General features: G+C 46.6%; 1 protein-coding gene across 1 annotated transcript; it reads left to right on the top strand.

Annotated features, from left to right (window-relative positions):
- Positions 1 to 571: 571 nt before the first annotated feature.
- SRP68 (signal recognition particle 68) lies at positions 572 to 14,826 on the top strand. Its single transcript, XM_065648076.1, has 16 exons — positions 572 to 742; positions 2,403 to 2,469; positions 3,037 to 3,150; positions 3,301 to 3,496; positions 4,265 to 4,347; positions 4,575 to 4,684; positions 5,054 to 5,136; positions 5,382 to 5,522; positions 8,630 to 8,728; positions 9,051 to 9,115; positions 9,430 to 9,589; positions 10,287 to 10,381; positions 10,605 to 10,734; positions 11,179 to 11,254; positions 12,011 to 12,063; positions 12,533 to 14,826. Exons 1-16 carry the CDS (start codon positions 598 to 600, stop codon positions 12,758 to 12,760), a joined length of 1,845 nt encoding a protein of 614 aa, XP_065504148.1. The 5' UTR covers positions 572 to 597; the 3' UTR covers positions 12,761 to 14,826.
- Positions 14,827 to 21,173: the final 6,347 nt, after the last annotated feature.

Below are 21,173 nucleotides of genomic sequence, written 5' to 3'. Positions count from 1 at the left end.
CCACCCCAAAATCACATTTATTTTACTAGGAAAGACGTAATTTCACTGAGTTTCACCACCTGGCTGGCTCTGAGCAGGGGGAAACCCCTTTAGCCAGGGGTTGAGCAGGAATATGGGGAAACCTTGGGAGAGGGCTGGAAGGGGGCTGATCGTGGGGCTGGGGGGTGCCCCTGGGGCAGAGGAGGGGGTCAGGGCTGGGGGCCCGATCCTGGCCACTGATTTGGGACCTGGGGTGGGTGAGGGGGACAGGGCCGGGGGGTCAAGTCCCGGGGGGCTGATTTGGGGGCTCAGCCCTGGGGTGGTTGATGCTGGAGCTGGGGGGTGACCCTGGGGCATTAGCCTTGGGTCAGACGAAAAGAGATGTGGAGCGGGGGGCCCGGTCCTGGTTGGATGTGGGGGTACGGGCACGAGGCCCCAGACCAGCCGGGGCGGGGGGCACTATCCCAACCCTGCGTGCGACCCCAACCCCGGCTTGGCGGACCCGCACCCCCGGCTGGGTCCTCCCCGATCCCATCTGCCCCCGCGGCGGCCGCGCTCTCCATGGCCTCTCTTCCCCCGGCCCATGATGCAGCGCGGCGGCGGCGGCCCGGGCGCAAGATGGCGGCGGAGCGGCAGGGCAGCGGCGGCCGCGGCGGGGCGGGAGGCGGCGGAGGAGGCGCGGAGGAGAACAAGGAGAACAAGGAGAACGAGAGACCGGCGGGGCCGCAGGCCGGCAGCCTCGGCGACAGCCTGGGCCTGGAGAGCATCCTGCGGCGGTGCGGTGGCGGCGGGGGGACGTGGCAGGCCCGGCCGCGTGGGCGGACGTGGCGGGAGCGCGGGGCCCGGGCGGGCCGGCCCCTGGGGCCGGCCGGCGGGACGGGGCGGGGGAGGCTCCGCTGTCCCTGTGCAGAGGCCGCGCCGAGCGGTGCCCCGGGCTGTGAGCCCCGCGGGGGTGTCCGTGGGGCGGCCCGGGCTCAGCCGGGGCCCCTCTGCCGTCCCTGGGTGCGAGGGTTCGACTGGGATGACAAATGGGGAGTCGGCTTCTCACCTCTGAATTGTGGATTTATGGCGTGAACTGTGGGGTTGCCCTGTGCAGGGGCAGGGGTTGGACTCTATGGTCCTTGTGGGTCCAGCTCGGGACATTCTGTGATTCTAAGCTGCTCCTTCCGAACCGTGTGACAGCTGTCAACAGCCTTCGGAGCAGCCCTCTGCGCTGGGCTGCATGCTGGAGATAAGAGCAGGCTCTCAGTAATCTTCTGCCACTAGTATTAATGTTCAAAGCGGGCAGTAGTGGATAAAATAAATCTAAGAGGCACGTAGAGATGGCAAACTGGCTCCTCCAGATTGGGCACTTCTAAAATCTGAGGTGGCACGTAAAGCTCGTGGCATTTTTCTACGTAAAACTTCGATGTGAAACTAGTCCAGCTGCACAGCTGTGATAGAGATGAGTTTTATCTTCTGGGTGAGAGAAAGACTCAAGTGAAATACAGTTGCAGTTTTCCATTTAGCTTATAGCAGGTGGTGTAAGGTTTGTAACTGTTGAGTAAGATGCAGACATAGTAATTGCCCTGATAATGCTAGGAATACCAAAATCAATGGAAAAGTAAATAATATAAGGCATATGGATGTAGTGAGTAACTGTGCAGGCTGAAAGTCTGAAAAAGAAAAAGGTAGACAACCTTCCTTAACAACAGTAAGGACGAGGGGTGCTATGTTGAGGCACCGCAGTTTGACTTGTTTGATCTACAAATGCAACCTGATTCAGTGTGATAACTATTGGTGCAGGCTTTAAATACTTAAGAGACTTTCTTTTAGGTCTAATTCCAAGAAAACACTTTGATAGACATCTGCCACTTTAAACTTTTTAAAGTCTGGTCGTTTCTTCAGCTATAGTAATAGTATTTCTTTTGATGGTGTCTTTGTATAGTGTGGTTTTTTAGTTTTTTGGTAAATCTTAAAAGTGAAATTTTGGGATAGAAATAGGTATAGCACAGAGATTTCTTGTTTATGATGGAGATTTTATTTCACAAAATAAAATCTTTGCCATGTAAACTGAATTAATAACACCAGCAAATGCTTGGGCAGTCGGTTTTATTAGCCCAAATATGTCTGTTGGCAGAGCTTCTTATCCTGAAACAAGCTCTGGTAACAGCAAGACTCTCGTAGTTGTCTGTAAGAGGTGGTACGTGTAGTGCTTCTTAGTCCTGGCCTTGGTGACAGCCATAAAGCTCTGAATCAAGCAGTGGGGCCATCAGGTCTCTTAGGACCATCAGTTCTCTCAGCTGTGCATTTTTAGGAGGTTTCCGGGTGCCCCTCTGTTCAAAGCACCTTCGCTTAATGGAACCTATAGAATTCCCTTCCGTTATTTTGGGGTAGAACTGGTAGCAGACTGTACTGTCCATCTGCCTTAACGCCAGTCGCAGTCCTTCAGATCGTGAAGGAGTCTCAGCAGCAGCACGGTTTACGACATGGAGACTTCCAGAGGTACAGGTTAGTAAACAGTGGGGATCTCTTGGAGTTACTGGTGTGACTTGGCTCACTTTGTTTAAAATGTAAACCCGCTGCATCAGGCAGCAGCAATGATCTGCCAAATAAATACCCGTTGACAGGTTGCTTCATGTGAAGCTTTTTTCCATTAGATGTCATGTGCTGTGGCTGTTCCATTTAGGAGGATACAGCCTAGATCTTGTTTCTCCATTGCCCTTTAAGAGCTTGTTTGGTAACACCTCACTGATAATCAATATAATCTTCCAGAACTGAGTGTTCAATAAAGATACATAAAGCAATTGGACAGTAAGGAGAACATCATTCTGATTTTTCAAGATGAGGAATTATTACTTGTCTTCTTACTGTTCTTGTAGTCTATTAACCACTGGTTTACAGGTAGTTTTTGAACTACCTCTTAGCCTATGTCATATATGGAGTTCTTAGTTGTTAAAGTGTTACCTGTTACAGCCTCCAGTCCTTTTTTTTTTTTTTTTTTTCCGGTTGGAAAGAGCAGTAAACAAGACCTAAGTTGTTCTTTGACCAAACTGACTGTGGTCATCTTTTCTTTAGGGGTTATTGCTCCCGTAGGCTAAGGCGGCTCCGAAAAACTCTTAACTTCAAGATGGGAAACAGGCACAAGTTCACTGGGAAGAAAGTAACTGAAGAGATTCTCTCTGACAACAGGTACAGTCATGGGATGGATTTGAACATTCACTATATTAGCAAATAGTTTAGTTTCAGTAATTTATTTTCATGTGTCAAAGAACTAATGTTGATGTGTTAATACTTGTTTGAAGGTCGTTATTTTTTCATGAATCTTCCTCTGCCTTGTAGGTATTTGCTGTTGATTCTGATGGATGCAGAGAGAGCCTGGAGTTACGCCATGCAGCTGAAACAGGAAGCAAACACGGAGCCTCGCAAACGATTTCACTTGCTGTCTCGCTTGCGTAAAGCAGTGAAACATGCCGAGGAGCTGGAGCGACTGTGTGAAAGTAACCGAGTGGATGCCAAAACAAAGCTGGAAGCTCAGGTAACCACTGATACTTTGATCTTGTCTTAACAGCAAAAGCTGGCTAAGAAACCTTTGGATTTTGGGTGAAGAGATTATTCTCATCTAGCAATGGATAATCAAAATTGGCTGATTCTCGAACTGGATAATGTCTCTCTTTGAAGAGCATGGACTTAAAAATAACCAGTGGCACCAGCCAAGATGAGAAGCTGGTGTTTAGGAGTTGATTACGTGTATCAATTGATTGTCCTTTTTTGAAGAGCAGTATATGTAATAAAAAGAATTGAGAGTGACTAAGATGATGCAACACAGCCTAAGAAACTATGTCTATCTGTTGAGTTATCCATTTATTAAATGCCCCAAAGTAGCCACCTAGAACACAAGACTTGTGGCTTCAGTTCCTGGAACACAGATAGCAAGTGTTATGACACCAGCCTCTTTGAACAAGGGGCTGCAGTGCTACTCAGTTAATTAAAACTGCCATTTTGCAGCTTATTGCTGGAAAAAATAAGTTTTGTGATGTCAATGGGACGTGTTGATTGCATAACAAGTAATAAACACCGTTGCTTTCATCTCATTAGAAATATAGCCATGTCAGTTAAAATTTAAAAAAGTAGGTAGCTCGTAACCTGTAATCCAAATGAGTTGTCTTCTGTGGGAAGAGCAAATGAAAAGGGCAAGGCTTAATTAATCACTTACTGTAGGCGTCGCAGCAGCCTTTGTACTGAAGGTTGTACAAATGGGGTTTTCGATCTTGGGGGAATTAACTTGGCCTTGTGCTGTCTGCAGGCGTACACAGCGTACCTCACGGGAATGCTTCGCTTTGAACACCAGGAGTGGAAGGCAGCGATGGAGGCTTTCAACAAATGCAAGTGAGTTTCCCCACTTCACTAACTTCATTTAGTAAATAGTATTAGATCAATCTCATGAGTTTATATACTGCATATACAGCAACTCTGTGAATTGTGTAGTTAATCGCGCACTTAACTGGGAGGTGGACTCAAGAAATAGCATCCTCCAGAGTAGAGAGACAAACTCTTGCCTTAAGATAGCATCTCACAACACATACTGCAGTGTTAATAATTATTCTTTGCTGCAGGACCATATATGAGAAGCTGGCCAACGCTTTCACAGAAGAACAAGCTGTGCTGTATAACCAGCGTGTGGAAGAGATCTCGCCCAACATTCGCTACTGTGCCTATAATATTGGTAAGGAAAGGTACCTAATGTCCAACAAAGAACAGGGCTTGTTCACAGGAGGGGAATATTGACTTGATAGTTAAGTACTGGTCTAAGTGGCATTGCAGTCAATTCATAATATTTTGGGCAAATTCTGTGCATGTTCTGGGTCAGCTGAGCAGTGGAGAAACATACCCATTTTGCAACAGTGCATGTGGTTTTGTGTAAAAAGAAAAAATACCGGTTTGCAGTAGTTTGCTTATGACATCAGAATGAAATTGTAAATGTATCCCCTTTGTCTCCAGATTGCCAGTATAAAATCTATTGTATAACTCTTCTATGTTAAAATAATTTGTGAACTCAGATGGAGACGTGATGTTGATTTGTTAATTCTCTCAGGTGACCAGTCTGCCATGAATGAGTTGATGCAGATGAGACTGAGGTCAGGTGGCACTGAAGGTCTGCTTGCAGAAAAACTGGAGGTAACTTATTTGCATGCTTCGAGTTGAAACATTCATTATCATTCTGTTGAGCATAAATATTGCAGCACACAATTCAAGAGCCAGAATGTATCAGAAAAGAGCGAGCAAGCTTGGGCTCTACAGGAAACCATGCTTTCCTAAAATGCCCTTTGATTTCAAAATAGTCCAAGTCTAACGTGAATTTGAAAGGTTCAGCTTTGGATACCTTGAAGTTCAAGCTCATAAGTTCAGTCCATTCTCTACAGGCGCTGATTACCCAAACTCGAGCAAAGCAGGCAGCCACGATGAGTGAGGTGGAGTGGAGAGGGAGAACCGTTCCCGTGAAGATAGACAAAGTGAGGATCTTCTTGCTGGGGCTGGCCGACAACGAGGCAGCGATTGCTCAGGTAACCCAGGAGCCATCTCTGGTGCCAGTGTTCTAACCGTCCTCTTTCCTTCAATGTGGAAGATGATACATGGGCTAAAAGCTTTTGAATAATCTTTTTTCTCAAACTTAGGGTTGTAGACCAAAGATAAAAGTGGGAATATTGACTGTAACGCAAAGCTGAAGTCTCAGTTGGGGATGGCTCCCACAATCTACTAAGTTGTAGTCTGGGAGATCTGCTCTGAGTATTGCTGCTCTTTTGAACACTCTGCTGCCCACAAGTGCTGCCTTTCAGTGGCAGGGTGGTAACTGTTATTATTTGTGACTTAGAAATGCAATTTACAGTTTTAAGAGTAACAGATTTTGAATTACTGTTCTCGTTTCTTTAAGTATCTTGCTCAAATGCTCCAACTTCAGAGCAACCAAAAAGAAAAAGATATGTATCAATCATGTTTTTTCCACAATAAAAATCAATTTTCCACGTGAAGCAGGTGCTATGAGATTCGTAGCATTCTCTTCTTGACTTACGCAAATCCTCAAAAGCGGGAGGAGGATTGCTAAATGTCAGGATATGAATCAGTTTCAAATGTAACAGTTCTGAAACAGCTCAAGAATAATTATGATACATAGGCATTTAAATGATAAGATGAAAACCTTACAAAGATATAAGGCAAGCGGGCAAGATCAGGAGATAGTGTTAAGAAGATGGTATGAGTGGGAGAAACAGGATGTGGCTGGGTAGGAAACATCAGCGTTAATCAGTCCTGTCATAATATTATGAATTGTATGTTGCCGAATTTATTTTTTCTGTAGGGAGTATGTCGGTATGGCCAGCAGGTGGAAGTGCAGCTTAGAGCTCAATGTTCTCTCGTCTAATTTCCATCCTGCCAGGCTGGCAGTCGGACCTTTTCAGTTTAATTGCCCTCTTCATTCCATGAAACTGTGGCAGAACAGTGATCTGAATGTGTTTTCATCTTGCTTTGTGTTCCTTGGAAGCTCTGACTGAACAGAGGAGTTTTGTGGTACTGGATCAGAACTAGCAATGGTGAGAGCTGAGTGTACAGCAGCAGTAATTACATTCCCAGAGGGCTAAAACTTGACTTTTTGAAAGCAGTTCTGCAGTTGCTATGTCAGCTATGATGGGCAATGCAGCCTCAGCTAAAGGCGCTGTGGTTCCTGGGATCTTTGTCACCTTTCTGCTGCTCTTCACCAAGTGGAAATGCTAACAGTGCTCTTCAGGGTTTGATTAGAAGCACACACAAATGTGTGTTTTGTGTAAAAATGGAGATTCTCAGCACAATTATACCGTTGCCTTCAGTGTCTTGTTGGTAACGGGAGAAAACAAATAAGAACAAATAAGCCAAACTGAAATACAAATCCAAGTTTAAAATTACTCATGTCGACCCTTTTGTAGACTTGAACGCCTGACTTCAAGGCCCCATTGACTAACCAGGTAGAAGTGAGAGGGCTTAAGGGCAGAGCCATGGAATTGTGCTCCTGTCTGGTGTTGCCTCAAGGGTTCTGTGGTCACCTCTGCTAACTAGGACTGTAGAAGAAAAGAGTGGTGATCGTTTTCTGAGACAATACACAATGTTTTGGAACAAAGGAAAAATTAGAACCGCGCACTGCCAGACTTTCAGAAGTGGGTTCAGTTTCTGGATCCATTAAAGATGAACCTGTGCTATTCTATCAGGGCACTTATGATCTAATTTTATGATCTGTTATCTCCCAAAGCAGAACTTAAATGCATTTATGCATAGAATCCGTTTAATCTTAGGAGTTTTTGCTTGGAAAGGAAAACCTTTGTTTTACTGCACGGCCCAGCCCTTTCCCTGTTTGTGCTTGACTGATGATGTAGCTATGTCTGTTTTCATTTTTGTGCATACAGTGAAATTGCCCTGCTCCTCTGGGTGAGGTTGAGAATGCTGTCAGACTCGTCTCTGTCTATTCTCAGTAGTTAGTCCCACCTTAAAAATCCTTGCAGCAAATCTCAAAAAAAAAACCCAAAGCAAAACAACAAAACCCCACACAAAAGCAAAAAGACCCCCCAAAAACACCTTAATCTCAGGTCAAGATACCTGAGGCCTTGTGAGGGAGTAAAAATAACATTCCTTAATGGGTTTGCAAACTTGAAAAGAGGAGAGACAGAGACTGTGCAGCTGTACTGAAGATAAACAAGCGAGCATGTTTTTAGACAGTTTTTTTTTATTCATTTGGAAAACTGCACATTTATGGCCGCAAAGTTCATTTTATGCCGTAACATGACATGGAAGTGGTATAACGCAATTCTGATATGCTTTAATCCCTCCTTCGATTGCTAAGGTTGAGGTTTGCTTCTGGGTGGTTTTCTTTTACCAAAACACTAAGAGTGTTGCGATCCCCGTCTGGTCCCTTCTCAGTCGCCTGCATGGAAGTTGAGTTTGGTTTTGGGTGGATTGTTTAATTTGGTACATGATATGTCAGCCCATTAGGCAGAGATCAGGCTTCAACTTGTTTTTTAAAACTTGTTTTTGCATTTTGGTTTTGGAGCAGAAAGCCAAAAGCTCCTTCATTCTCTGACAAAACTTGTGGTGCTAGCAGAAAAGCACCATCACTGCTGCTACTGAAATACAGGGTTACTTGAAAAAATGCTTCAAACAAGCAAATAATTGCCACTGTGAGCGTTACTTGAGTGGGAGTGGAGAAAAGATAATCATCTACATGTTCTCACCACATGAGAAAAGTTAAATCAGCATAACAAGAGCAGGCTGCCAGTTCAGTAAAGCTCAGCTCCTCTGTGGCTGGGCCTTTTCCCACAGTGCAGCCCGACCTCAGCTGTTCGGAGCAATGTGGGTGCCCTCCTGGGAGGGAAGGGAGTTTCTGGGATGGCAATTCTTGAAGGGACGAGGCGATCAGAGCTGTGCGTGTTAGGCCTTCAGTGCTAAATTCTCAGCACTGACCCCGTCTCCCACAATTTTTGGCAGTTTGCCTCCTAGAACATGTTGCAGACAGGTACAGGTTGGGATTCTAGCTACCCATGGATCTTAAAGCCATAATTTTGTTTAATCTCCTCAGTTATTTTTTGCATCACAGAATGCAAAATACAGAAATTTCTAGTAGATATCTGTCTTAACTTTCCTTCGTTCTTAGGCAGAAAATGAGGAGACAAAGGAACGTTTGTTTGAATCTTTACTCAGTGAGTGCAGAGATGCCATTCAGGCTGTTCGGGAAGATCTGAAACCAGACCAGGTAAGCAGCAAACATCAGTGTTTCTACTTCTAACAACACAGTGTTTCTTTGGGACTGATTTGTTATTGTAAAACTTGCTTAACAGTAAAAGTGGCTGGGGTTTCTTTAATAAAAAACTGCAAAAGAGTCTGTCACCTTTGATTTTTGTCCTCTTCTGAACTGGAGAGGGTGAACAACAATGTGGAACCCCTCACTCTTTTGCCTGGAAGTCTGTTATAACTTCCCTGATTTACCCAAACTTTTGAGTTGTTTCTGATGTTTTTTTTCTCTTGGCTGCCAGTTTTAAGTATGTCATGCAATGTTTTGTCCCCAATTTCTGCAGAAGCAGCGGGAACACTCTCTGGAAAATGATTCTGGGAAAGTGTCCAACATCCAGTACTTACACAGGTAATAGGCAAACATTGCTGCCTGTACTAGTGTGATGAAGTCATGGTCTTATGTCAAGATTTTATTTTCGTTTGTTTTTGTTTTATGAGGTTTTTGTCCTGGGCCTCTCAGATCTCAAGGGATGACTGTATGGATAAGGATCTAATTTATGCAGCTTCGAAACCATTTTACTTAAGACTCTCTGTTGACCTTTCAGATGTTTTTCCCCTACTAGTATCATCTTAGACTGGAGGGAGGAGTTTTTTCAGAACAAAGGATAATGTCTGAAGAGTTCTCCCAGTCTTCTAATGGTATTTTATCTTAAATCTCCTTAGTTATTTGACTTACATCAAGTTGTCGACAGCCATCAAGCGCAATGAGAGCATGGCGAAGTCTCTGCAGAAGGCACTGCTGCAGCAGCAGCGCTCAGAAGAGGATGGCAAACGCACGCCGCGGCCTCAGGACCTGATCCGTCTGTACGATATCATTTTGCAGGTAATGCTGGGAAAACAAATGTAATTCTTCATCCTAACTGGAGAACTTTGGTTAAAAAAGTTAGTGTAGAAAATGTAGCAGTGCAAGTGAGCTGCCCATGAAATCTGAAGAGCAGCTCAATACCTACAGTAACCTGGTTGAAAATGTTCAACATCTACATGAAACACAACAGAATCCTGCTTGTGAACAGAAAATGCTGCTAGAATGGATGCCCTTGGTTTTACACTCTAGGGCAGTTTTAAAATAGTTTTTCTGATGGCTTTATGCAGCACCTTGATCGCTGCCTTAGTTTCTGCTTACCAGAAGAAGCAGCAGCTAAAAGTACTTAGAATGTCCTTCTTCTTCATAAGCAGTTTCCCAATTTCTCACATAAATTTTCAATTAACTATGGAAGCCTGTGGCTGAAGCCATTGTGAATGGGAAAGGAAAATGCCTTATGAAATAATTACTTGGTGTGAAATCAGAGGAGTCTTTGTCCTAATTCCTGTTTGTGTCAGGAAATCTGTCCTGAGGGCAAACTTGCACAAGTTTCAATGAGTGTCCTTCACAAGGTTAGCATACTGATAGTTAGAAAACTGGAAACTATTTCTATGGGAATGTATTGTTGAGTTGTTAAAAGGGGCAGCTTTCTCTTGCTTCAGCAGATGCCAGAGGAAAACAATGCCTGAATTTGTTCCTTCGTCTTTATTTTGCACAGAACCTCGTGGAACTGACCCAGCTTCCTGGCCTAGAAGAGGACAAGAACTTCCAAAAAGAGATTGGATTGAAGACGCTTGTGTACAAAGCTTACAGGTGACTGAGAAACAGCCACGTTTTCTTTAAGATTATTCTTCCAAAGCTCTGTGTGCTGTACAGGGCTTTGATGCAGTTTCCTCTGCTCTTTCGTGAAATGAAGACTGGATGCGAAGGGGAAACTGGCCAGTGCTGCTTAGTAATTTGTCCTTTTATCAGTTGTTTGAGTTGGCAAAAGGTGTGGATGACAAACATGTCAAGGATCCACTCTTTACTGTTGCAGGTGTTTCTTCATTGCACAGTCGTATGTCCTGGTAAAGAAATGGAGTGAAGCTCTTGTTTTATATGAAAGAGTGTTGAAATATGCCCGCGAAGTTCAGTCAGGAGCTGGAGCTTATACAAACAGCTTGAAGGTAGGAACTCAGTCCGGTCTGTAGAAGGGAGCTGAAATTTATGACAAAGCTCTGTCCCAGTATTTATTGTCAATTAGATGCCAGACAATTACAATTCGAGACTGATGTTTAAGTAGGGAGAAGAGTAATGCAAGTGTGACTGCTTGGCATATTGTAGTAGAGACTTTTTAATGATGTGAAAATGCTTCAACTGGCCACTTGTTTGCTAGTTGTAACTTGCTGTAAAAGTTCCATAACAATTTATCGCACTTCTTCACATGAACACTTTCTGTCATATGACTTGTGTAGTGCCTGAAGGACTGTACTGTAGCTTTTCCTCTTCTGGGAAGGCTTATCAGTGCTAGGACGTAATTTCTTAGTTCTTACTGTGTCAGGTTTTATGTTTACCCTAACTCTTAAACTGGTGCATTTCAGGCTCTCTGTTAATTTTCTTTAATGACTTAGGAGCTGCCTGATGTCCAGGATCTGATCACTCAAGTCAACGCAGAGAAATACTCCTTGCAAGCAGCAGCTATATTGGGTGAGTTGCACAATTATACTGGAGCTTTAACGTCTCTTGAATAATTCCCTTGCACCTGTTTCATTTCTGAAGTTCCATGTGTTTTTCCACTTTACTCTGATTTGTGTAGATTCTGGAAAATGTTTTTTCCCCTCAATTCTAGCAGCTTCTAGCTGTGTGTGGTGCAGCTTGGCAACCAGTGGCTAGACATTTGGCATCTTGCTCCCTGCCCATGAGGACGTGCACCTCTTTTGGTAACACACACAAAGTATTCTGGTTTAGTGTTTAATTTTTTGCTGCAAACAAGTTGGCCTTACTCAACTACCGAGGGGAGAGCAGTGATGTTCTGCTCTTTGTCAGTGTCAACCATGTTAGGGGAACTTTTGGGGAATGGATGGATTTTGTGATTTCTTGGGCTGCTGTTTTTGCTGTGCCTGCTGCTGGAAACCAAAGATAAGTAATGGATTGCCTTGACCCCACTGGGGTCTTATCATCTGCTGCTGTGTGCTTAGCTCAAAGTCTGGGCTTCATTCAGGAGCTTCTCACGATGGTTTGAAAGAGCAGCTCTCTGCGATTGGAGAGCTGCGTGGGCTGTAGACGAGTACGTGTGATCCTCTTGGTCTAGAAAGCAAGTTGATTCTACTAAAAATATTGTCTTGCATATCCCGGAAAGGAACGTTCATAGTTAAGCTTAAAGGACAGCCGACTCCTGAGACAGCCTTGATTTACACCAAGATCTTTCCTCTTATTCTTACCACTTTTTCTTCACTTTTGCAGATGCAAATGATACTCATGAGACTGAGTCTCCATCTCAGGTCAAGGATGGCAAGGTAAGAGCTGAGAGCTCAGGTGAATTCCAGTAGTGTTCTTAACAAGTATTTCTTTTAACCTGTTAGCTGAGTGTCTCTTAAAATTCCAGGAATGTCATGCTGATTGGAGGTTGGTCACAACTAGTGTATTTAAGAGATTTTATTAGGTTTGTTTTCATTCTGCAAGTCCTGAAGGTGGCTGACAGGGTGGGGGTCCTTGGGTAGAAAGTAGGCTGCTGCTTGCAGCTCCTAGTGTAGCATCTTCCTTTTTAAAAATTATCTTTCACCCTGCACATGGGAAGGTTTTCCAGAGATCCAGCAGTGATGCTTTGGCAGGGGTTCGAATCATTTTAAAGGGCCCAAGATGTCACACAAAGGAACTTCAGCTTCTGTTATCTCAGTTGCTCCTTAATCTTCTTTGTTTGTTTGACTCTTGTCAGCTTTGATTTGGCATGTGTTTAATTTGCATTTCTGTATCTTTCTCTTTCAGCCACTCTCGGAACGGTTTGAGACTTTCTGTCTGGATCCGTCTCTTGTCAGCAAGCAAGTCAGCCTTGTGCACTTCCCGCCGGGCTTCCAGCCCATTCCCTGCAAACCCTTGTTCTTTGACCTGGCCCTTAATCATGTTGCTTTCCCACCTCTGGAGGACAAGGTGGAGCAGAAGGCCAAGAGTGGCCTCACAGGATATATCAAGGGCATCTTTGGGTTCAAAAGTTAACCAGGACCCCCTGAGGAACAGAGGTTTTATTCTGCATTGAAGGAAAAGCTCCAAGAGGTTCTAGAACACAAATATCTGCACCTGGAACCGACAGAGGGAGGTTTTACCATCTTCTTCCCTGTGTTCTGTGTATATGTCTGTGCACTTACATTCTTTCCCAGTGTATTAAAGACAAACAATCTATTCATACGTACACTATAAATAGCTGAAAATGATCTGGAGCACAGAGAAATTCCATTCTGCTTGGAGAAATTGGAGCTTGCTTTGTGCCCAGTGGCCTGTTCTGGGCCGGTACACATCTACTTACCATGGGCCAGGACATAGGTATAATTTGATTGTTCCCTCCTCCCCATTATTCTACACTATAATTTGGTATTTTGGTCTAAAAGTCTGGGCGTGATGGGGAAACAGAGGCAGAAGTAGATGCAGAGCTAAACCAGCAAGGCGAGGCTGTCTACGCAAAGGCTATGAAACAGTAGCCAAGGGGATTAACTTCTCTTCCCTTTTGACTCCCAGCCCTCACTGAGAAACATACATAGAGAAGTCTCTGTGTTTTTTACAAATGTAGTGTTCAGAAATGACAAAAGTAGAGCCTTTTATTGGAAAGGATGGCAGATACCAAATGTTAATGGTTACCCAGTTGTGCTGGAGTGTGACCCAAATTTGTACTCTGGGCCAACTGGATCCTTGTTTATGAATACTCGTTTGGATAAATACCTAAATACAGCATAGAACTGATTCTTACAAGGTTTTTCCTGCAAAACCGGCTTCATGGGTGGCTTTAGGAATACCTACTTGCTCTTCATGGGAAGTTGGGTCTCAATGTTAATTTTGTTTCTGATCTAAACCTTGCCTGAAAACAAGGTGGTGTTTTTCTGGTGTTCATCTGTTGCTTTTTCCTCATCTTTGGTCAGTAGATACACCTGAAATGAGGAATAAGCAACAGGAGACAGTAGGTTCTTTCTAGAGTGATAGGTGTTCTATGTCATGCCAGACATATTTTTATAAAGCTCCCAGATGCTATGGTGATAGGCACTTTCAAAATGCAGGTGACTTCGTAATTGTGATTGTTTAAACGGGACAAAAACCACAGCACATGGGCAGAACTGTTCCTAAATAAAGTATTTGGAGGTTTCCACTAGCAGTGTTTGAGTTTGCACTCAGTCTGTAGCTGGAGGCTGAAACAACAGTTTGTTCTGGCTGCCTGAGCTCTTCTGCACCCGTTGGCTTGACTTTGTGTTGTTTCCCCGTTTTTAGGCATTGGAGTTAATAGGGATGGAAACAGAAGAACCATTTTAAATGATTGGATTGTTGTTGTGGGAGTTTTCCATGCAAGGCGGATGTCAGATGAATGGAGGGAATTAACAATCCCCATTATTTTAATATGAATGTTTGCTTCTTTGTTCCAAGTTGATCTGATTTCTGAGTCTCAGAGTACAAAGCAGCTTTCAAGAGGACTTTGTGCTCAGAAAGAGCTAAGAGAAGAAGGAGGAACTTCTTGTTTGTGTTTCACTTTTGCAATATGGAACAAAATGGCGATTTCTAGTGTTCTAGCTAATTCCATTTGCCTCTGGATGCCAGGGGGATTTTGCAAGAGAAGGGAGAAGTGTAGAGCCAAAAGAAACGTGGAAGACTGTTTATTAATCAGATGACAATTTCTAGAAAACATGGTCTCAAATGGCAGATTTCTGTTCCCCATAAAGCCTCCTTTTAGGCAAGGAAAGGTTGTGCAGTAGCCGGTGCAGCTGGGAGCTGGTTGATCTGCTTCATGGTACTTCTTTCTGTGTACGTTAATTTGAGCTTCTCTCTCCTTTTCAGCTTTTATATCAAATCACTTTGAGAACTGTTCTCCTATTTGGTTTGCAAACCAAACTTCTTTCTGCTTTTCTACCACAAATCGATGTGATACCTGGATCGATTCCAGTGAAACTTGTACTGCGGCCACTTTTTAATTGGTGACTCTTACAAAAAGCTATGAGCAATTGGCCTCTTTATGTCAAACATCTTTTGACAGTTAATTGATTAGTTGAACACAGATAAGAAATCTGAAAACAATAAAGTTTTATTCCTGACCTCTGAGGCGTGTAGTTTGTTGAGCGTTGAGAACACCAAGCACTTTGCCTCCGAAGAGTTCAGAGGATCAAGATCACACCATCACCTGGGGCTACTTAACCCCTGGAAAATGGCCACTTAGTTCTGCAGAAGGATCTTCTGCCTGAAGGCTCAGATAACAACCTGCACCACTGGCAGAAGTAATTGGGCTTATTTGTTTTGATGCAATGTTAGTTGGAAGTGAGTAGAGTGGGGTTTGTAAGCAGTGTTGTGACTTAAATCGTGTAAGGCACTGGTGAGGCATGAGGAAAAGGTGTAAAATTGTAGATAAAGAGGAGAGGGGGAAGTAATCCTGTTAACTCACCTGTGTGATGAAAACTATGTGAGTCTGGTTTATTGAAGCTTTTAGCCCTGCAATGGAGCTTGGAATGGCAAAGGTGGAGCTCGGAACGGCAAAGGTGGAGCTCGGAACAGCAAAGATGAGGCTTGGGCAGCAGCAGCTCTAAAGGAGTGGCGCAGACAAGTGACATGTCTGATGTGACAAACACCAAACCCCATCCCCTGGGACCGCCAGGTGTTAGTTGTGCCTGCAGCAGGATGCAGAGCGTGGGGTTATGGTGCTGGGAAACCTGCTTCCTACCTGCGCCGGCCTTTCATTAGCCTGCACTGTTGGCTTTAAAGTGTTCGCTCTATTTCCATGAATTAATTGGCAAGTTGGCCGCGTGATTCCCTCAAGCAGGCAGCTCCAGCGGAGTGGCCAAGATTACTGTTTTAAATCAACTTTTCCTATGGAGTATCTTTGGGCTTAGCACTGGAATTTTAATTACAGGCTGAGCTAGCTATTGCGTCAATCAGTTAGAATAGGAATGAGATGTACATCATGGCCCTCAGCCCCACCATCAGCGATATACTTGTGCCTTGGGCAACATTTGCTTCTGGCCATGCACTCCAGGGGGCCTAGGGACAGTGGACAGGTCTTGACGGACTAATGGGACATAAGAGAAATGATCAGCAGGAGATAAACCAGGCAGTTTAGAGAGAAAAATGAGAATAATGAGAGGTAACTGGTAGGATAGCAATAGTCTGGCCTGGGACCTCTTATGTCACAGTCTGTGGCTCCTTTAAAATGAGGAAAAGGGAGTATTTTAAACAGAAGGTATTGTGTTACTGGAGAAAGTCATTGCTGTCTAATCCAAGCTCCTACAGACAGACAGCGTCCCAGGTGAGCTCTGGCAGCCTGTGTCGTGTGCACCTGGCAGGGAAGGGCTGCAGGCCCGGAATTAAGTTGTGGGGAGTCCTTGTCCAGCTACAGGGACAGTGAGCAGAACTAGTTCTAGGGAGAAGGTGCATCTGCCGAGGGATGTCTGTGCTCCCGCAGAGCTCTTGTCAGCTGCCCCGTTAGAGCCGCACGCACAAACACCCCGTGGTGTTCCGCTGGGGGTGTAAACTGGGAGTTTGCTCATTTGATGAAGTGATTTGATGTGATCTTGATGGAGACATGCCAGGCTGGACGGGGCTCTGAGCAACCTGATCTGGGTGAAGATGTCCCTGCTCATGGCAGGGGTTGGGCTGGATGAGCTTTGAAGGTCGCTTCCAACCCAAACTATGATTCTGTGACTCATACGGCTGCACCTCTTTTTCCTCAGGCCGGGATTGCTGTTTTCAGGCACCAGAACAGCTGGGGGGAGGTTTGTCTGCCAAAGAAGAGCCTTTGTGATCCATGTGGGAGGAATGTGTGGGGGGCGCCCCCAGTGTATAATGGGAAGCTCCAAGAGGAAGAATATATAGAATAAGAAGCAGACAACAACCCTAGAAGCTGCTGGGCAGAGGTGGGCTGGCAGAAGCCTGTGTGCTCTGAGCTTTCCTGAGGCTGGAGCAGCAGCAGCTCTCGGGGGCTCTTTGCTTTCTGCTCCCCACCTTGCTCGCAGCCCAGGACATGCTGGGCATCGCTGCGGGCTGCAGCTGCCTCTCCAACCTGGAAACCGGGGCCGCTGCTTGAGTCCTTCTTCTTCCCAGGACCTGCCCTGGCACTTGGAGGGTTTGGTGTGGAGCGACCGAGTGCCGTGGGAGCTGATCACACAGCGGTTCAGAGGGACACACCTACAGCAAAGGTTGGTGCTGGGCTCACCCAAAGCGTGCCGAGGGTGAACAGGTTTGTGAAATGCAGCCGCTCCCTGACCCCTCTCCCTTTGGGTGAGGTCTCCTTGGCCTGAGTGTGCTGCTTTGTGCCTGAGGAGGAAACGCTCTGTCCTTCGCCATCCTGCTACAAATTGCTGGGTTTACTGCAACAATCCCGTCTCTCGTGGAAGTGGATCATGGTGGGATTTGGTGGGAACAGATCCGGGGGGTTCTTGCTGTGGAGCACCCAGCCTGAATACCTGGAGTGTCCTCACTCCTTGTTTTAGTTTGCATTAGGGATTTACTTTTTGCACTGAGGAGTGAATGATTAGTGCCTCGCTCTGTGCTGAGCGCCAGATTACAATGTTTGAACTAAAGCTAAGCCCAAGTGCAAATTCCTGCGTGGGAGGTTGGCAGCTCTGTCTGTCCCCCGACCTGCGTCCCCAGCCCTTCTATGGGCTGTTGCAAGTAACCTGGGGTGAAAACCTTCCCACCTCTGGCTTAGAAAGCACTAATGTCTCAGAGGGGAGATTTAAAACCACTATCAAAGTCTGTAGTTTGCATGTCTGTTGCACGCACGTGGCCTTGGGCGCAGCTTTCATGTGCTCCAGTGCCATCGAATTCTAATTCAGACCCAGGTACTAGTGTGTACTTAGCATTTCTAGGCACTGCTGGATTATGATCTTGGACAATCTCCCCCATTGCTGGGCACCCATGCTGTTGGGGTTATTAAAGTTAGAATTCTTACTCTGGAAATAGTCTTCTTGGCCCTGCCCTGTGGAGCGGAGGGCCGGTGGTGTCCGCGCACAGACACGGCAGTTTGCCCGGGGCTCACACGCTGAGGATTAGTCACTCTCACCCCAGCCCGTGGTCAGTCCGGGGAGCGATGCTGTGGCTGTTGTGGTGCCCGAATGACTAAAGAGCAGCATCAAAGCCTCTGAATTACCTTCAGTGTTTGCCTTTTTCCACAGGAGCAGGAGAACGTCTAATTTTCTCAGAGCATCAAATTAAGTCGGGGAAGGCAAAGTCTGGCTGCGCAGAATTAGTTGTGGCAAAGAGATTCATCCTGCTCTGGTCCCTGCCTGTGGCACGGAGCATTCAATGCAGAATGAGGCAATAGTAATTCAAAAATGGAGCTTTGCAGGAGATTAACATCTGATGAAAAATCACTTGGGGCTTCTGAGCTGGCAGGCGGTGGCTGGAGGGTGTGAGCAAAGCAGCTTTTTTGGGAGACATGGAAGAAACCAACCCCAAAAGCTCTGATCTCCCACTCTGATTTCACAAGGCGCTTCTCCAGCTGTGCCATGTGTGTGGAGGTTGCCTTTCCAGGCAGGTGCTTAATTACCTCTTGTTGCCTGGTTAATGATCCAGGACACATCTTGTTCAGATCAAATCACCGTGTTTGAGGAGCAGCTCCCTTCAACAGTGGCACTGGATAATAAAGCCAAATTTGCAGGCTGCATCCTGTAAGTTATAAACAAGTTCTCCAGACAAAGTCTCTTGAGAATCTGCCATTAGTGAATTTATTTAGTGCTATTACAGCCTTGCTAATCCTCTGGGGAGAGGAAAATTAGGCTAACGCATTAGCTGCTGTGGGGAATTGCTATGATGTCCTGCTCATTGGCTTTAGGGCTTAAACTCAGAAGAAGCTACAGGATGCTGTAACGAGCATGGAGAGGCGATGGGGTGGGAAGCAGGCAGGTCCTTTTGATGTCTGAAGGGTCTAGGGATGAGTAGTCTATAAAAGCCTTAAGACTGAGCTGTTAACGCGATGGCATGGTGCAAACATTCTCTGTACTTAGGGAGAGGCAAAGGAGCAGGACGGGGACTTCCCATTTGTGCCAGGGAGCTGTGCTGGATTCGGCCTCTTCTGTTTATCTGGGGGAAGGTCCTTGGGGCTGAGCTGCTCTGAAGGCAAAGCCCCTGGCAGGGTGCTGAGCCCAGCCCAGGAAGCTTTTTAACGGGTCTTAAGTGTGGGGGTCTTTGCACTTCCCCTCCTCTTATCAGTTGGTAAAGATAAAGTAAAGCGAAGTGAGGTTTCATTACTGAGTAATTTTGGACTCAAGAAAATCAAGTGTTGTATTTTTCCAGTGGGGCAGTTATTTTTTTTTTAAATAGGTGGACTATTCTGTGTCTCTGGGGTTTTGCTTTGGCTTGTGTAAAAGCTGCTCCACAAAGAGGAAAAAGGGCCGGGGAAAAAATGATATTAAAAGATGCCATTCTTGGTGTCTGTGAGGAAAAAGAGGCTGACTTGTGCGTGGTAGGAACGTGCTTTGCTACCTCCCAGGGTGGTGAGCCTGTGGCTCCTGCCTCCCCTGGCTGCTCTTCATGCTTTGCTCTTCATGCTTTGCTCTTCATGCTTTGCTCTTCATGCTTTGCTCTTCATGAAGCTCCGTTGTCCTCTGCCAATTGCTTGTGAAGGATCAGTCCAGGATTGTTCCTGAAATCTCCCTTCCCTGACATGTTCCCTGCTCACCAAGGTCCTCTCCGCAGCTGTGCCTGCTACCTGTCCCTGCAGGTGACCTTCTCATCCGTGTGAGCAGCATCTGGTTCTGGGACTGCTCTGTGAAACGGGCAGCTGCACTCTGGCACAGCTCCAGCCTGCGGGGATGAATCCCCAGATCCCGTTCTGGAAAGCAGATAAAATTATCATGATGTGGCTTCCCATACCAGCTCCTGCTGTGCCTGGAGCTCTGCCAGGGCAGCCAGCCCCAGGTCTATAACCCGCAGGAGATATGTCTCAGCCCCCAAAATGAGCTGTAGCCTCGCTGGGGACCTGCCTGGGCAAGACACAACCTCCTCTTGGGTTGGCTTTGGCTGTAGATCAACAGCAGCACCTCAAGACTGGTCCACCTGGGGGAAATGAAGGCTGCCCATCCCTGACCCGTCTCTGCGTGGATGATCTGCCCCGGGGAGCTCAGTCCCTGTTGCAGTGCAGAGCGATCCTGTTGGTATTACAGTGGGAGACCCTCAGTAATGCTGTTTTGGATGGGCTTCTCGGAGGTCTGCGCTTAGGTTTCCAGCTGCAGAGGGGTAAATACCTCTGGGGGCAGTTCCTCCCGGGGTTTCGGGCTCAGGTCCAAGTGCCAGGCACGGCCGTGTGGGTGGCTGTGGTGGGGAACTGGTTGAACTGGTCTCCTTGCCTGTTGCTTCTTGCAGGGCTTGGGTTAACCATGGTACGCTGCCCTGGCACAGCTGGGGCTGGCCCGAACAAAACCCGCTGAGGATCTGGAAGTGATTTGGGCTGAAGCCAGCGGTGCCCGGCGCGAGTGTTCCCCTGAGGATTCTTGCGGTGACGTCCCCTTCCCCTGCGCAGGTTGCGGTGGCCATCGCGGTGCGGGGAGCTGGGCTGCCAGCAGGCAGAGCATCTCTCCCTCGCAGCAGAATTTTCCGCAGCAGAAACTTGTTCTGGGCTGGATGTGGTGGCAGAGGTGCTGGGCTGGCAAAACCTGTTACCCCAGAGCCATCTTTGACTCTTCTGCTTCCCCCCAGCGGTGTCGTGTCCTGCGGCTGGGATGGTGACAGAGCCCCTGGGGCTTTGCCGAGGGCTGGGGGAGCCCTGGTCCCCTCGCAGGGGCTCTGTGTGGGCTGAGCGGGCTGGATCTGCCTCTCCTGCTCCCACCGGGTCTGGCTGAGCGAGGAAGAGGCAGGTCCCCTCACCACCTGGCTGCTCAGCATCGCTCCCAGATCGGGGCCCAAAAGCAGGCAGGATCTGGCCCTATACTCTAATTTGTGTCTCGCACCATCCGCAAGCGGACGGGTGCTCCGCTGCCAAACACGGTGCCGCTTCCCGCATCAGCCCAGAGATTAGCCTGTGTTTATCTGTCCCGTCTGCATACAGCTCGGAGGCTGCCAGAGCGTGTCTGTGTGTGCACAGGGCTGAGATCAAAGAGTGTCAGATTTTAAAATGCTCCGTCTTTCCGAGGGATCGTTGCCAGATGGGGACTTGGCTGGGGAAGGCTCACACCTCTGTCTTGTTAAACAGGAGAGGAAGGAGCTGGTTTAAAGCTCTGCAGGTGAGAGGCTCCAGCCCTCGGCTCCAGGTGACGTGATGGATGGTGGGGAAGGAGGTGGGGCAGGGGGGTTGGGATGTGCCTGCTTTGCTTGTTGTGTTAATTCTTAGAACTTCCTCCACGTAGGAGCCCTCTGTCTTCTGGGCAATTGCTGCCAGTAGATCTCATTCAACTTAGTTTCCTTGAAATTCGCTCGGATCGGTTCCTTGGATTGATCCCCTCCTGGCTTG

The sequence above is a fragment of the Caloenas nicobarica genome, chromosome 18 (assembly GCF_036013445.1).
Source record: "Caloenas nicobarica isolate bCalNic1 chromosome 18, bCalNic1.hap1, whole genome shotgun sequence".
Lineage (NCBI taxonomy): Eukaryota > Metazoa > Chordata > Aves > Columbiformes > Columbidae > Caloenas > Caloenas nicobarica.
This window is presented reverse-complemented; position numbering and strand designations above follow the sequence as displayed.

Coding starts and splice junctions, on each gene's coding strand:
- SRP68 (XM_065648076.1), top strand. CDS start 598: ATGGCGGCGGAGCGGCAGGGCAGCGGCGGCCGCGGCGGGGCGGGAGGC. Junction 5,523..8,629: donor ACGAGGCAGCGATTGCTCAG/GTAACCCAGGAG, acceptor CTTCGTTCTTAG/GCAGAAAATGAGGAGACAAA. Junction 9,590..10,286: donor TGTACGATATCATTTTGCAG/GTAATGCTGGGA, acceptor TATTTTGCACAG/AACCTCGTGGAACTGACCCA.